General features: G+C 37.9%; 1 protein-coding gene across 1 annotated transcript in view; it reads right to left on the reverse strand.

Moving 5' to 3' along the window:
* The window catches only part of rgs6 (regulator of G protein signaling 6), a 54,645-nt gene that overhangs the window by 40,506 nt on the left and 988 nt on the right, over positions 1-13,151 (reverse strand). Inside the window, exon 2 of the mRNA XM_056763691.1 lies at positions 12,024-12,138. Coding sequence (XP_056619669.1) covers positions 12,024-12,107 — 84 coding nt within the window. The 5' untranslated portion in view covers positions 12,108-12,138. The remainder of the gene's footprint in view (positions 1-12,023; positions 12,139-13,151) is intronic.

A 13,151-nucleotide genomic window follows, 5' to 3' on the forward strand; every position in this document is an offset into this window, starting at 1 on the left:
AATAGATTGACTGCAACACATCATCAATCCATCTACACTGTTTATGGGATGGGGCGATGATCCCATGTGTCAATCACACCAATAATCCCTACACGCAATCCGATTTTTTTCATTGCTGGCCATGAAACACCTAGGGCGAGTTCCAAAGGGGTTCCAAAGGGCGAGTTTTTGCACCCTTGAAGGTCATTGTTGGAACCATATTATATAACGAAAGTGATCAAGGAATGTGTACGTATAATGTTCACTTAAAAAATGTGTATAAATTAGTGGTGGGCCGTTAACGGCGTTAACGCCGTTAACGCAGTGAGACTTTTATCGCGCGATAAAAAAAATGTCGCCGTTAATCTATTCTCAAAGTTGGGTTGTGAGCTGGGTCTATACTACGCAAGCTATGATGACTTTCACCTTGATATTTTAGCGCGGATGTATACCAGCTTAACTGCACTGTACGGGGCGAGAACGAGATTTTTCAACTCGCGTGATTCGCGTCATTCGCGGAAGCAGAAGCTGCCTCATCATCTCATAACCAGGGCTTCATTCGCGCGATTTGCGCAGCAAGTAGGTCTATCGGCTCTTTGCATTAACATATAAATCACTCGCGCTTGACACGCCATTCGCGTTTGGTATGATCACAACATAACGTTACTGAGAAATTTCCGCATCAAACGTGACGTGCTAACATGGATGCAGCTTTGAAGCCGCCGGGTTTGCTTCAGGGAATATTAATTTTTAAGAAGCTTCCCAATGGAAACATCGACAAGACTAAGGTTGTTTGCACCTTGTGCAATGCGGAATTGGTTTAAAAAAAACACTTTCTATCAACAGGTAGTGGTCTAGCTTTAGTTGAAACCAGTAACTTTGTATTGAGATCTAATGTATTATGGCTCCTGTATGACACATCGCTTGTTGCTCCCTCACTCTTTGTAAGTCGCTTTGGATAAAAGCGTCTGCTAAATGACTAAATGTAAATGTACTGTAGGAGCTCTTCCAGTCTCAAGTACCACCTAAACGCAAATCATCCCTTAGCTAATGCGGAAGTAAACACAAGTTCATCTTATTGAACATAATTTAATTTTCATCACCAATTATCATAGTAGAACAGCTTTCTCAAGCAGTGTGTGATGCATTTTGAAACAGGAGATGAGCCCCTGGTCTAATGCGCCACCTGGCTTGAGAAACCCGTTCTCAAAGATTTTTCTCAGCCATTTATTGTCATTTGGTGATTTGTGAATTTATGCAAGTTATGCAATCTGACATCGATTCTATTTGTTTGTGTGTTCTAACAAACACTGCATTGAGAGGCTGTAGAAGTTAAAATTGTCTAAATCAAATTTCCAACACTAAGCAGCTGGTCAAGCTCACATTCAAGTCATGTACTGTGGGGTTTACCAAATGTACACAAACGATACCCAATCAGAATGCTTACTTTAAATGCTCTGCCTTTTGGAGTGAGTAGGTCATAGTGATGCTCACTTTCGAGTGGAATTCACCGCAGAATTTGCTTCTCACAGACTCCTTTACAACTACCAGGAGTGTGAACCTAAGGATTGAGGTTAGTCGGTATCAACAAGTTCAAATCCTGAATACATGCATAAAATTCTATGTGAAATGTTGAAGAAATAGAGGTAGAAAGACAGAATTTGGCAGCTGTGATGAGAAAATAAAAGATAATATGAAGAATGAGTGAGTGCTTGAAAACGAGCAAAGAAGAGTAATCTAGAGTTGAAGGCTAAGTAGTGTCCATTAGTAGGGCTCAGTCCCTCAGGACAGTGTCTTCCTGCTGATGTCTTTGAGTAGAAGCAGCTTCACAGCTTGTGCATGTTTGTCTGAGACTGTGTAAAGTTCACATTTATTAATCATGGTCTGATAAATGGCACCTGCTCCGTCACAATCTTCTGACCTGACGCCAACCTCTTCAGCCTAGCACCCACTCTGAAAACCTTAACAACACCCTAGCAACCACCCTGGCAATGTCCTAAGAATCAAACTTAGGGATAATTCAGCAAACACTGGACTTAAAAATTGTGGAGGTGAGTTTTTCATGGGCAAACTTCAGAAATGTTAAATATCTAATTACATCTAGTATATGTTTTAAGATGAGGATAACCAATAGTAGAGATAGGCCTAAAATGTTGGGATACATCAAATATAATATATGGGTCAAGATGGGTCACTGGCATTACTGTAAATGGGGAGAATATCCAACACTCAATATGGCTACTCTTGCGAAGTATCCCGCCTTTCAGTAAAGAGCAAATCGTCAATGGACTGACAACTCTCTGGGCCAGAGCTCTATACAACGGTTCTTGCTGCGCTTTCCAACCTGTGAGTATGCACAGTACCTAAAACTACTTGAAAAGGTTTTTTTAGCACAATATGAGCTTGCAAAACAAAAGTTATAGTACAGTTCGAAAATATGCTATTTAATTGCCAGCGATTTTCGAAATATCCTGTTCCAGTAGGAATAAGACTGCTGTCTTTCTATGACTGAAATAGGCACCTGGAGGTGTAGCAAACATGGCTCTCCCGAGTAGCATGACTTCACCACATGGACGTTGGTTACATCTATGAAATGTGTAACTTAAGCAAACGTGTGGGCTTCATTTTAAACGAAACAGGTGCTTGAAAAGGTGCATTGTAAGTACAGGTGTATCTTTGTATTGTTTCCGAAGAGCCTTTGGTTCAAATTTTTACACCTCAGTTTGGCTCATAACTGATTCACAAGGAATGCTTTGTTCCCACCCATAGCATGAATAGGTCTTCATGTCGTTTTCATGGAATGGCTGCCTTTGAAATGGCTGCCTTTATTATGCTTGTGAAATAGCACTTTGGAAGGCGGAGCTCTGGCTCTTTTTAACTGCAAATGATGGGATTGTTTCAGCATACAATAACCTCCATACAGCCATATGCTAATGTAGTGGATTAGACTGTCCAGAGAAAACTGCACCCCAACAATATTAGCATCTGTTCTGTGTTGTTCCATGCCTGAACACCAAACACTGAGGTTGCCGATATTGATAAGAAATTATATCAAAGAGGTAGCTTTTAATATGGTTTAATAATAACTCAGCTTTAATATTAATATTTATATGAGAAATTAAAAAGCAATGCTGTTGATTTGACACACAAAGTGTTCTGATCAGTCTACTCTATTTCGTTTTAGCAGACAATAAGACCAGTACTTCAACCTCTCCTGAGCGTCCTTCACATCAGGGGATACATCATCATGTCATGACAGCATGTCATGTCCCCAACAGATCGATAAGTAAATGACGCTGTTTGTGTGCACACAAACAATCACAGGCAAGTTAACAACCAAGTTAACAACCAGTTAAGAGCCTGTAGCTAAGGAACAGAAGCTAAGAATAAAGGGAAAATGAAATGGTTGCTTATAACTCTGCTTCCCCTTGGTAACATTATGAGAAAACCTGGAATTATGTTTCATAGCTATGCAGATGATACTCAGTTACACATATCATCTAGACCGGACGAAACCTCAAAATTAACAAAACTGGAATAGTGTGTTTAGGACATGAAACATTGGATGACTAGTAATTTTCTTCTGCTAAATTCAGATAAGACAGCGTTATTACTTATAAAACCAAATAACTGTAAGCAGAATATTACAGATTACAATTTACAAATATTGTTAAAAACCTTGGCTTTACATAGTTCAGCAATCTGTCTTTTGAAAACCACATCTCAAACGTCACAAAACAGCCTTCTTCCATTTTAGAAACATTGCCAAACTGCAGAATATTCTGTTTATTTCTGATGCAGAAAAACTAGTTCATGCATTTATGACTTCAAGACTCGATTATTGTAATGCACTACTTAGCGGTTGACCTGCATCATCATTAAACAAATTACAGATAGTTCAAAATGCAGCTGCCAGAGTTCTTACATTGTCCAGAAAATTTGACCACACAACACCAATATTATCATCCCTACACTGGCTACCCATTAAGTACCACATAGACTATAAAGTACTTCTAATCACTTATAAAGCATTCAACGGTTTAGCTCACGATTATCTAACAGAGCTTCCATCACGCTACAACCCATCATGCTCTCTACGATCACAAAACTCTGGACTTCTGAAAGTACCGAATAACTAAATCCACCAAAAGGGGTAATGCTTTCTCATATGTAGCACCTAAACTCTGGAGTAGCCTTCCTAATACTATTCGAGGATCAGACACATTCTCCCAATTTAAATCTAGATTAAATGCATACCAGAATTAACCCTTGTTTATTAGTAAATGAACAGCAGCTATGCTAATTATTCTCTCTCTGCAGTCCTTCCATACCTCGGGATACCCATCCTCCTGTGAGAGCCTGCAGACTTCATGTGTGCCATCCTCCTGTGAAGTTAACTGACCATCCCAGCGTAAACGCCTCTGTGTACACAGCCCCTTATGAAGTAATACTTAAATGCACAAAAAATTGCTAAACTATCACAACATTACAGCTTGTGTAAGGTTGTAAAGCATGTACAGTATAAATCTACTGTACCGCAACGTCTTCTATCTGTGCATCTGTCTGTGTGCAGCTCACTGTGACATTTCTGCATTTCCACAGGATTCTTTTATCATCAGCCTCACTTCATTTGAACGTCATATAAAATATGGATAAAACCATTTATTATGTGGCCTTTGAGGGGCCCCGAGTCAAAAATGGCCAGTGTAGTGCAGACTGCAGATGACAGTAATTAATTAAAGCTGAATAAGGTATGATAATAGGCTTGGCGGTTATAATTAGGTTCAAGAGCCTCCGAAGAACATTTCTGCCCACCTGGTTCATCTTCTACACCTGTAATTAAAAAAAGATTGTTTCGGGTAAGATTAGCATTGTTGGCTCTTGATTTGATCTGCATCGTTCAGCGTGTTTCTTGTCATAACAGGCGCATAACAGAAGGTGGTGACCTCTTCTATTATTAGGAGCTACACTGACTGTGTTTAATATGGCAAGCTATGAAAAATATTTTGCATAGATGAAACATGTATATAAAAAAATAATATAATAAAAATACATTTTAAGAAGCTAAAAGACACTTTTGGTGACAGTCACACAAATCACAAGTCTCTCTATACTGTATACCTTCATATCTGCAAATTATTGCCTCAGTTCTCCAAAATCATTTTTGTGCTTCCCTACCATGTTTACTTGAAATGAGCTTTTAATAGCTGTAAACATGAAAGTGAGACATAAATCTTATGTAAAATATTCTTCAACTGGGAAACAAATGCTCCACTTTGCCAAACTCAAATACTGACTGGCTAATTTATACTTTCACAGTCAGTTATGCATTGGGGTTCTTAGTTAGCCTTCGATGGGATTGATTGAGGAATCTCTTCTATGGGCAGCTACCTGAAATCTTTCCACCTAATGAATGACTGGTGAGCTGAGCTTTCAAAGCAGGTCAACAGAAAGGATGATTTATTGGCTTTTGCTATTTGTTTTGCACATTTTTCCACATTGCTGTTATTGTAACGCTTATTTTAAGGGTGTGAGATAAGCAAGATTGATAGAACAAAAGGCCTGCAAAAAGTAAGGTTAAAGGCGCATGCATACACTGTTCAATCATAAAATGACAGACCTCAGACTAAAAAACACATTCACAATGAGATTGACAGTGATTTACGGGCACCTGAGGTCAACATTGAAACGTGACAGGAGAAATAAAAACCTCTCTATGTCTGAATAATTTAGTGGCTGTACTCCATCCACCGCACAGAACTCTTAAAAGGATCTTTCTGACTAATTGTAAGTCTCATCATAAGTTACTGTCTGTCCTTTTCCGGAGCTCATAACTGTACCTTTGACAAGCCAAGTGCAACTTCCACCCATTTACTGTAACTATTGAATACATACAGTACTGTATGATGTGTGGAAACACCATGAGACCATATTCGATGATTTCTATGGAATTATCCTACTTTTAATGGAATTGTGCAACTTTCGAGACAACTCCGATAATAATAACTCAAACTAAAACTGGGCTGAAAGTCTGACCTTGGAACTCGATTGATCAACCCCAATTTCAGGGGGACGCATCATTTCATCACACCTACGATGATTCCAGTGAGATAAGCGCACGCTACCTTATGTGAAAACGTTTAAACAAATGTTTAAGTATATTCACTGCATGAAATGATAAGAAACAATGTCTCTTCTGTAAGTTTTATCAATAAACTTAAAACTCCCAATTGTGCTCTTTATAATTGGAATGGACTAGAATGTGAAGTGGTAGATAAGACAATTAGAGGCCATCCACACAGAGACGGGTTTAGCTGTATACGTAAAGATTTTGTATCGTATCGGCGTTTCATCCACATGGATCTGGCGTTTTGGGATCATGAATTTTCCATATATTTTCTTAAACGATGATGTAATCACCCCAGCACGTAAAGTTTATGCGCATGCTGCAAGTCTTCTCTGTTTTTAGTGTATCTTTGTGTGGCAGAATTACAGCGCCACATAGTGATTTGGCATGTATACTACATCGTTCATGTGTACGCAGAAATTTTTTGAGACGACATTGTAAAGATCGGGTAGAGAAAGCTCTGGCATCATGTCGTTGTGGTCTTAAACTTGGAGGTTCCCACTTATCAAACGTGACATTAAACAGAATGTATAAAACTTAAAAATATAACAGCTTTTAACATAAAATAGGGTATTAAATACCCTATGCCTAGGCAATATGAAGATACTGTATATACTGTTAGGACAGTATTAAATGTCAACCACAACATTTTTTTTTATTTTGTGTATGCTATATTTAATTAAGAACTCTTGGGCTTTCACCTTAGACCAAGTAAAATGATCTAAATAACTAAACATGGAGAAAGATAGACACACAAATCAGTAAGACCCACAACTTATTCCTGAGGAAGAGATGGAGCTTTTTAATATACAGTATATAAGACATGATGTGTGCTGTGAATATATATTCCCATATATATATATATATAACTATAATATGGTATAAATTGTTACTTTTAAATGAAATTACGCATACCGTGAAACAGGTTTTGGTCATACCAGCCACCTATAAAAGGCCCTTCTCCATTTCTAGGTCACAAAAGAAATGTAAGCAACTGTGACAGTTTCTTGCTTCCTTTGAGGCGCACGAGATTCTCACGACACATTTTTATCTTTCATACTGAGATAACACGGATCATCAGGTTTATGTTATTTTGAATGCATGCTGCCAAAGAGGGGGACTGACATACCAAATACTTACAAATTCCAAAATTCATTTGAATATTAACTTTCATTAAGCACGTCACAAACAGATAATAATGTCAGTTGTGAGGACAATTTTCACAGAAACAAGCTCAAAAGTGCAGAATTCTCAATATGCAGACGCTAGAGACGAAATGATGGCAGCAACAGAAAGAAAAAGAACATTAAGTAATGAAAGACTTTCACTTGGGCTCAAGGTGGAAGAACTGCTCATTTTAATTGCACTTTTTGGAGAGACGGCAGTGAAAGGTTTCTGCTGAGATATACAAATAAATCCACATATCTTGCTAGATAAAGCAGCACTGGAAACTGTCATAAGAAACAATATCCAAAGGTTGTAATATAACTTTAAAGGTTGCATTGAAGGCAATAACCACAACTCTTCCACTGCCCAAAACAGTTATTGATAACCCTGTCAGTTTTCTCATTTAAATCTGTACATTTTTAAAGGGTCAGTGGACGTCACTGAAACAGACAACCTAAAGTGGCATATTGTCTCATGAAATGTATAACATCAAAAACCAGTAAGATCCTTCATAAAGTCCAAGCAGCTCCTATTCCAAAGCATTTACTGCTAGTAGGTATCAATCAGAGATGGAAACTCGAGTCCGGGACTTGGACTCAAGTTGCATTTAAGTCGCAAAAACTGAGACTTGCATCTTGACTTGGACTAGTGAACTGCATATTGCATATAGTGAATTACATACAAGCGTAACGCATATGGAAGACGTGTGTTCATCATCAAAAAGTAAAGTTATATAAACAAACAAAATGTTGCCAAGCCTCACCTCAGTAGCTCCAGAGTCAGACCATTTAAGTGGAGCAGATATGGATGATTAACTTTAAATAGTTTACATCTATGAATACATTAAGCTTTGTTGCAGCTCTGGCGCCAAAGACATTTTACATCTTTACATTTTAGGCATTTGGCAGACGCTTTTATCCAAAGTGACTTACATTGCATTATCCTATACATTTTACATAGGTATTTGCAATTCCCTGAGATCGAACCCACATCACACCAGCATCAACACTGGATCAAATCTGTATAAAATACCCAGTATGAAGCATTTTAAAAACATGATTAATATAAGATCGCATTGTAAATAAACCACACAGTCTAAAGGCATCTCAACACACCAAATGAGGCGCAGAAACCAAATCAGATGCGCAATTAATTCAAGAAAATGTATATTATGCATACAGATTATTACACGTTGTTCTGAAGCGAAATAGCCTACATAGATTAAATATTGGTGAACATAACTGTTGAAACTAACCGTAATTTCCTGTTACTGTTGTTTTGCCCAAAAAGAAATACTATTAAAGAAATTAATAAAAAGATTAAAGATAAAATCGAGTACAAGTAACATTTTAAATAAAATGAAAGGTTTAAAAAGATAATAAATAGCCTAAAAAATATCTTAACCAAACAAAATAATTACATTAAATTTGGGTGGATAACTGTCTGTAACCTAAAACAGGACTGATTTAAACGCTGGTTATAGTATTATATGCACTTTTGAGCATTGAATTTTTTTTGAAAATGTAGCACAAATGTAATTAATATCTGTTATGTAATATGTTCTGTAATGTTCTTTAGCTTTTGAATGACAATTCTATGACAATTTTAAATGAAAAATACTACATTTCTTGTTAATATGTAGAGGAATTTTAGTTCAAATTGATTAATTTAGATATATGCACTGACGATGGAACTAAATGACAAAAGAGTTATGTCCTGCATTTTCTATAAATGTTTTCTTTTATTTAAAGGGTGATGTTTTGGATCTAATGTAATAGTTTGAATGGTTCTATATACATTTACATTTAGACATTTGGCAGACACTTTTATCCAAAGCGACTTACAGTGCACTTATTACAGGGACAATCCCCCTGGAGCAACATGGAGTAAAGTGTCTTGCTCAAGGATACACTGGTGGTGGCTGCTGGGATCGAACCAGCAACCATTGATGTAACAGTTCAGTGGTTTAACCCACTAGACCACCATCTCCTTATATCAAATTAAATTATTGATTTCAGTAAAAGTTTTTGTGTTTTATTAGACTGTTTTAAATAAATGAACAAGAGATTCTGTAGAGTTAATTAGTTTTAATATTTCAAAACGGATTTGGCTTCATACACTATGAAGTACAATAACTATCTGAGATATTGCTAAAAATAGAACAGAGACTTGAGATGTGACTTGGATTCAACCTCAAAGACTTGAGACTTGACTTGGACCCCAGAGACTTGTGAACATGTCTGCTATCAATACATCTTTTATTTCTATGCAAGTAAATCCCAGCATGTGCTCATGTTCCAAACAAGAACACCTCCGGAAAGCCTGACTTGAGTCGCATAGTTTATAAGGTCTCCACATCCCAATGAACTCCCTCTCCCATAGTCTCTTCCCCACTGTCTCTCCCAAACACGGCAATGATGCTCGCCCCTCGGGGCTTCACGTGCAATCCTTGATGGGAAAATTCATCAAAGTCGGTCTTGTCTCCCTGCGTATCCAGGTTAATTGTGTCTGTTTACAAATTCACACACTATCCACTTCACTTCTATTGTTCCTTCTAAAGCCAGCGAAGCTGAAGGGGCACGTGCCAAGACTATAGAAAACTGTTCATCCACTACAACAGTGTGCAACAGAGCACAGCCAGCCATCACAGTGGGACACAGAAAGAGAGACGGAGAGAAAAAGACTCTGGACTCATTTTCCAGGAAAGACTTCCATGCCATCGCTCTGGACTGGGTGTTTGTAGTGACACAGAAGAATGCAACTCACTGTGAACTCTTACTCAAGCCCTGGGGACACAGGGCATTTCTCCCATGTGCCTAGAGCATATTGTGAGCCATCTGGTGCCCATCTTCTGTCCCTGCTTGGTATAAGCGACCAGACCAGGAAGTGCAAGCTATCAATCACAGAAGCAATAAAATCGGCTTATTACAGGTCAGTAGACTCCGATGGACTCTCACCTTATATCTTCTCTCTGTGGAGGAGATATTTTTGATGCTTTCTGATACAATTCTTTACATTCCACATTTCTTTCTGTTTTCCAAATTCTCTTGCAAGCAGTCTTTTGACCATTTTAATGTAGATTTCTATATCCATCTCTGTAAAGTTTTGTTAAAATCTCTTGACTCTTGCAAGGGAGCTTAGATTGGGCGCACTCAATATCCTTCCCCAAACTGTCCTTATTTCAAACTACAAGGAAAACCACGCCCACTGCTTCCCCATGGTTGATAACAGGAAGTGCTAGAATTAATGGTGCACATTAGTTATCCAAAAATGACCCTTAAGTCGTTTGAAACCTGTACTCTTTCTTGAGTGGAACACAAATAAAGATATTTTGAGAAATGTGACGTCTCTGTGGTTTTGTGTCCATACAATGGAGGCCAATGGTGGCCAAGGTTGTATTGTTACCAACGTTCCTCAAAATATATTGTTTTGTGTTCTGCAGAAGAAAAAAAAGTCACACAGGTTTGGAATTACATGAGGGTGAGTAAATGACGCAATGATTTTCATTTTGGGGAGAACTGTGCTTTAAAGCATTGAATAACCTTGTTATAGATGTTGCCACTTCCCATTGTCTTTTATAATGAATGTACTGCTATATGTATATTATTATGCGTATGGATGCCATATACAGAGATAAGCATTGTTTTTACTGTTTTTACAATAGTGGTATTAACAGTATATTATCAGCACTACAATAGTTTACAGCCGTTGGTGTGCATGGCTCACAGATAACAGTTTTTCAAGAAACTGAATTTAAGGTCCCACTTACAACCCTATGTCTTTTCCACAATATCGTACATCTAATCTAATATCTAATATTAGCACAACGCTCATTGAGGTTCTCTAACAGAATCAAATAATTTGGCATCAAATATACTTCATCTGGTTTTTCATAAAGACTTGGTTGGGCAACTGGGGGATGTCCCAGCAAACTGGCCAAGCAGAAAGATGGCAAATGGCAAAATACAGCTAGCAGAGCTTCAGCTGAAAACTTGAGAAAAATGAGAAAATGGATTGTTATCAGGCTATCATGGGTCTGTGACTTGATGGACATGTCTTGTGCACTTACTGAAATTCTTATGAAATTCATCACTCTCTGACAGTTACCTTCTCCCTGGAGATGAGAATTCATCTTGAATACTCAACACAACCGAACAGAGCAACCGGACATGGCAAATGTCTTTCTGCTCTCGTAAACAACTTATGACATTAAATGCAAGCGCAGAGGTCCCATTCTAAGCAGCGGATGAGCTTATAATCATACGAATCCAAATACATCACTTCATAAACGCACACTTCAATTTTCTAAGCCTTTTCAAGCAGACACTTTTATGCAGATTCTGCAACTTTTTACAACAAAACATTGAGTCATGTCTTTTTCCTTACAGCTACCGTGAGGGGGAAAATAGTTATATTTGAAAAAGCTGAAAAGTCAAGTATGAGATAGCGCACAACATGAACACCCACAAATAACAAAAACTCATTCACATTTAAATCTAGTGCTGATCAATATTCATGCCTTTTCATTTGTCTGTCCTGCCCTCATTGTATATGCATTTGCTGACCAAATTCCTTTTGCTCTGAAGCATTAACTTGCCGACAAGAAATCAAAAGGCAATTTGCAACCAAATCAAAAGGCAATTCACTCAGAATTCATGTAGTGTTCCAGGGCTCCCAGTCAAAAATAGCGCTTAAATACACACAAACACAAACATACTGTAAAGACAATAGATGTAGTAGCTTTAAAGACCTTTCTGTAAGCAATCATGTTCGGAGAATCCTCATCTGGGTCGGTTATGCCCACTGCTCCCTGGTCCTGTGAGGTTTGTGCCATTCTTTGTCTCTGTCTCTCCTTCTTTCTGTATCTGTGGGGAATAGTTCCAAAGAGAAAAGATTTGAGACATACAGAATAGACCCCAGCATACCACCCACACAATGAGTTAAATATCTACAGTTATTGGATGATGTGAGGGTGATATACCTCAGTTTTGATGAACTATAGAAGGGTGTGACAAGCAGGGTTGCAAAATCTGTTTTTTTTTAAATTGTCGCACATCACGCTACAGTATACTGTAACCCATACATTTAAAATATTCATATAGGGTTCTAAGTGGCAAAAAAATATACCTAAATATGATTTGTATAAACACAATGAACACACTTTCAACCGCTAAAACTCTTTACTTTACAGACTCATAAATAGTTAATTGATCGAAATACACAAATCTGGCACCGTATGCTTTTATTTTGTCCATGTAATACATTTTAAAGATGATTTTTCAATTAATATAAACTAGACTTTCTATGGCAACAACAGCCATACACATAAAAAGCATAATATGACTCTATCAATAAAAAAAATATTTTTCATTGTTTTGTCCTAGTTTAGACTGGTCATTGGGCTAGTGACAAGGAAAACCATAGTGCCATAGTCATATGAGTCTTGAAATACCCAAGGATGAGTAATCGCCATAATCAGATTTTCTCAACATGCACACACTAGGTCACGGCATTCACACCCTTTCTAATAGACAGCGGGTGTCCGAGACCTCTGCCGTTTAGTCAATAAACCAGTCTTTGGATGACCAGGTTGTGGTCAATACATTTTCTTGGGTTGGGACGCCTGAAGTCACCTTAAATCAGTAAGTTCACTACGGTGTCACAGGTCGGAAACACAATAGGACTCAGCTTTCCACCCGGCTAATCAGTTGAGTCGCTTAGGAGGAGATTTATCCAGCGCTCATAACAGATGCTGGCAGAGAGGACAACAGATCTGCTTTCAGATGAAGCATCTTTTCTGCATGCCCCTTTATGTGCAAAGTGAGAGCAGATGAGGAGTTTCTTACTTGCCAGATCAAGAGCCAACAGTGTTTTATTA

This window comes from Triplophysa dalaica, chromosome 13 (assembly GCF_015846415.1).
Source record: "Triplophysa dalaica isolate WHDGS20190420 chromosome 13, ASM1584641v1, whole genome shotgun sequence".
Classification (NCBI taxonomy): Eukaryota; Metazoa; Chordata; class Actinopteri; order Cypriniformes; family Nemacheilidae; genus Triplophysa; species Triplophysa dalaica.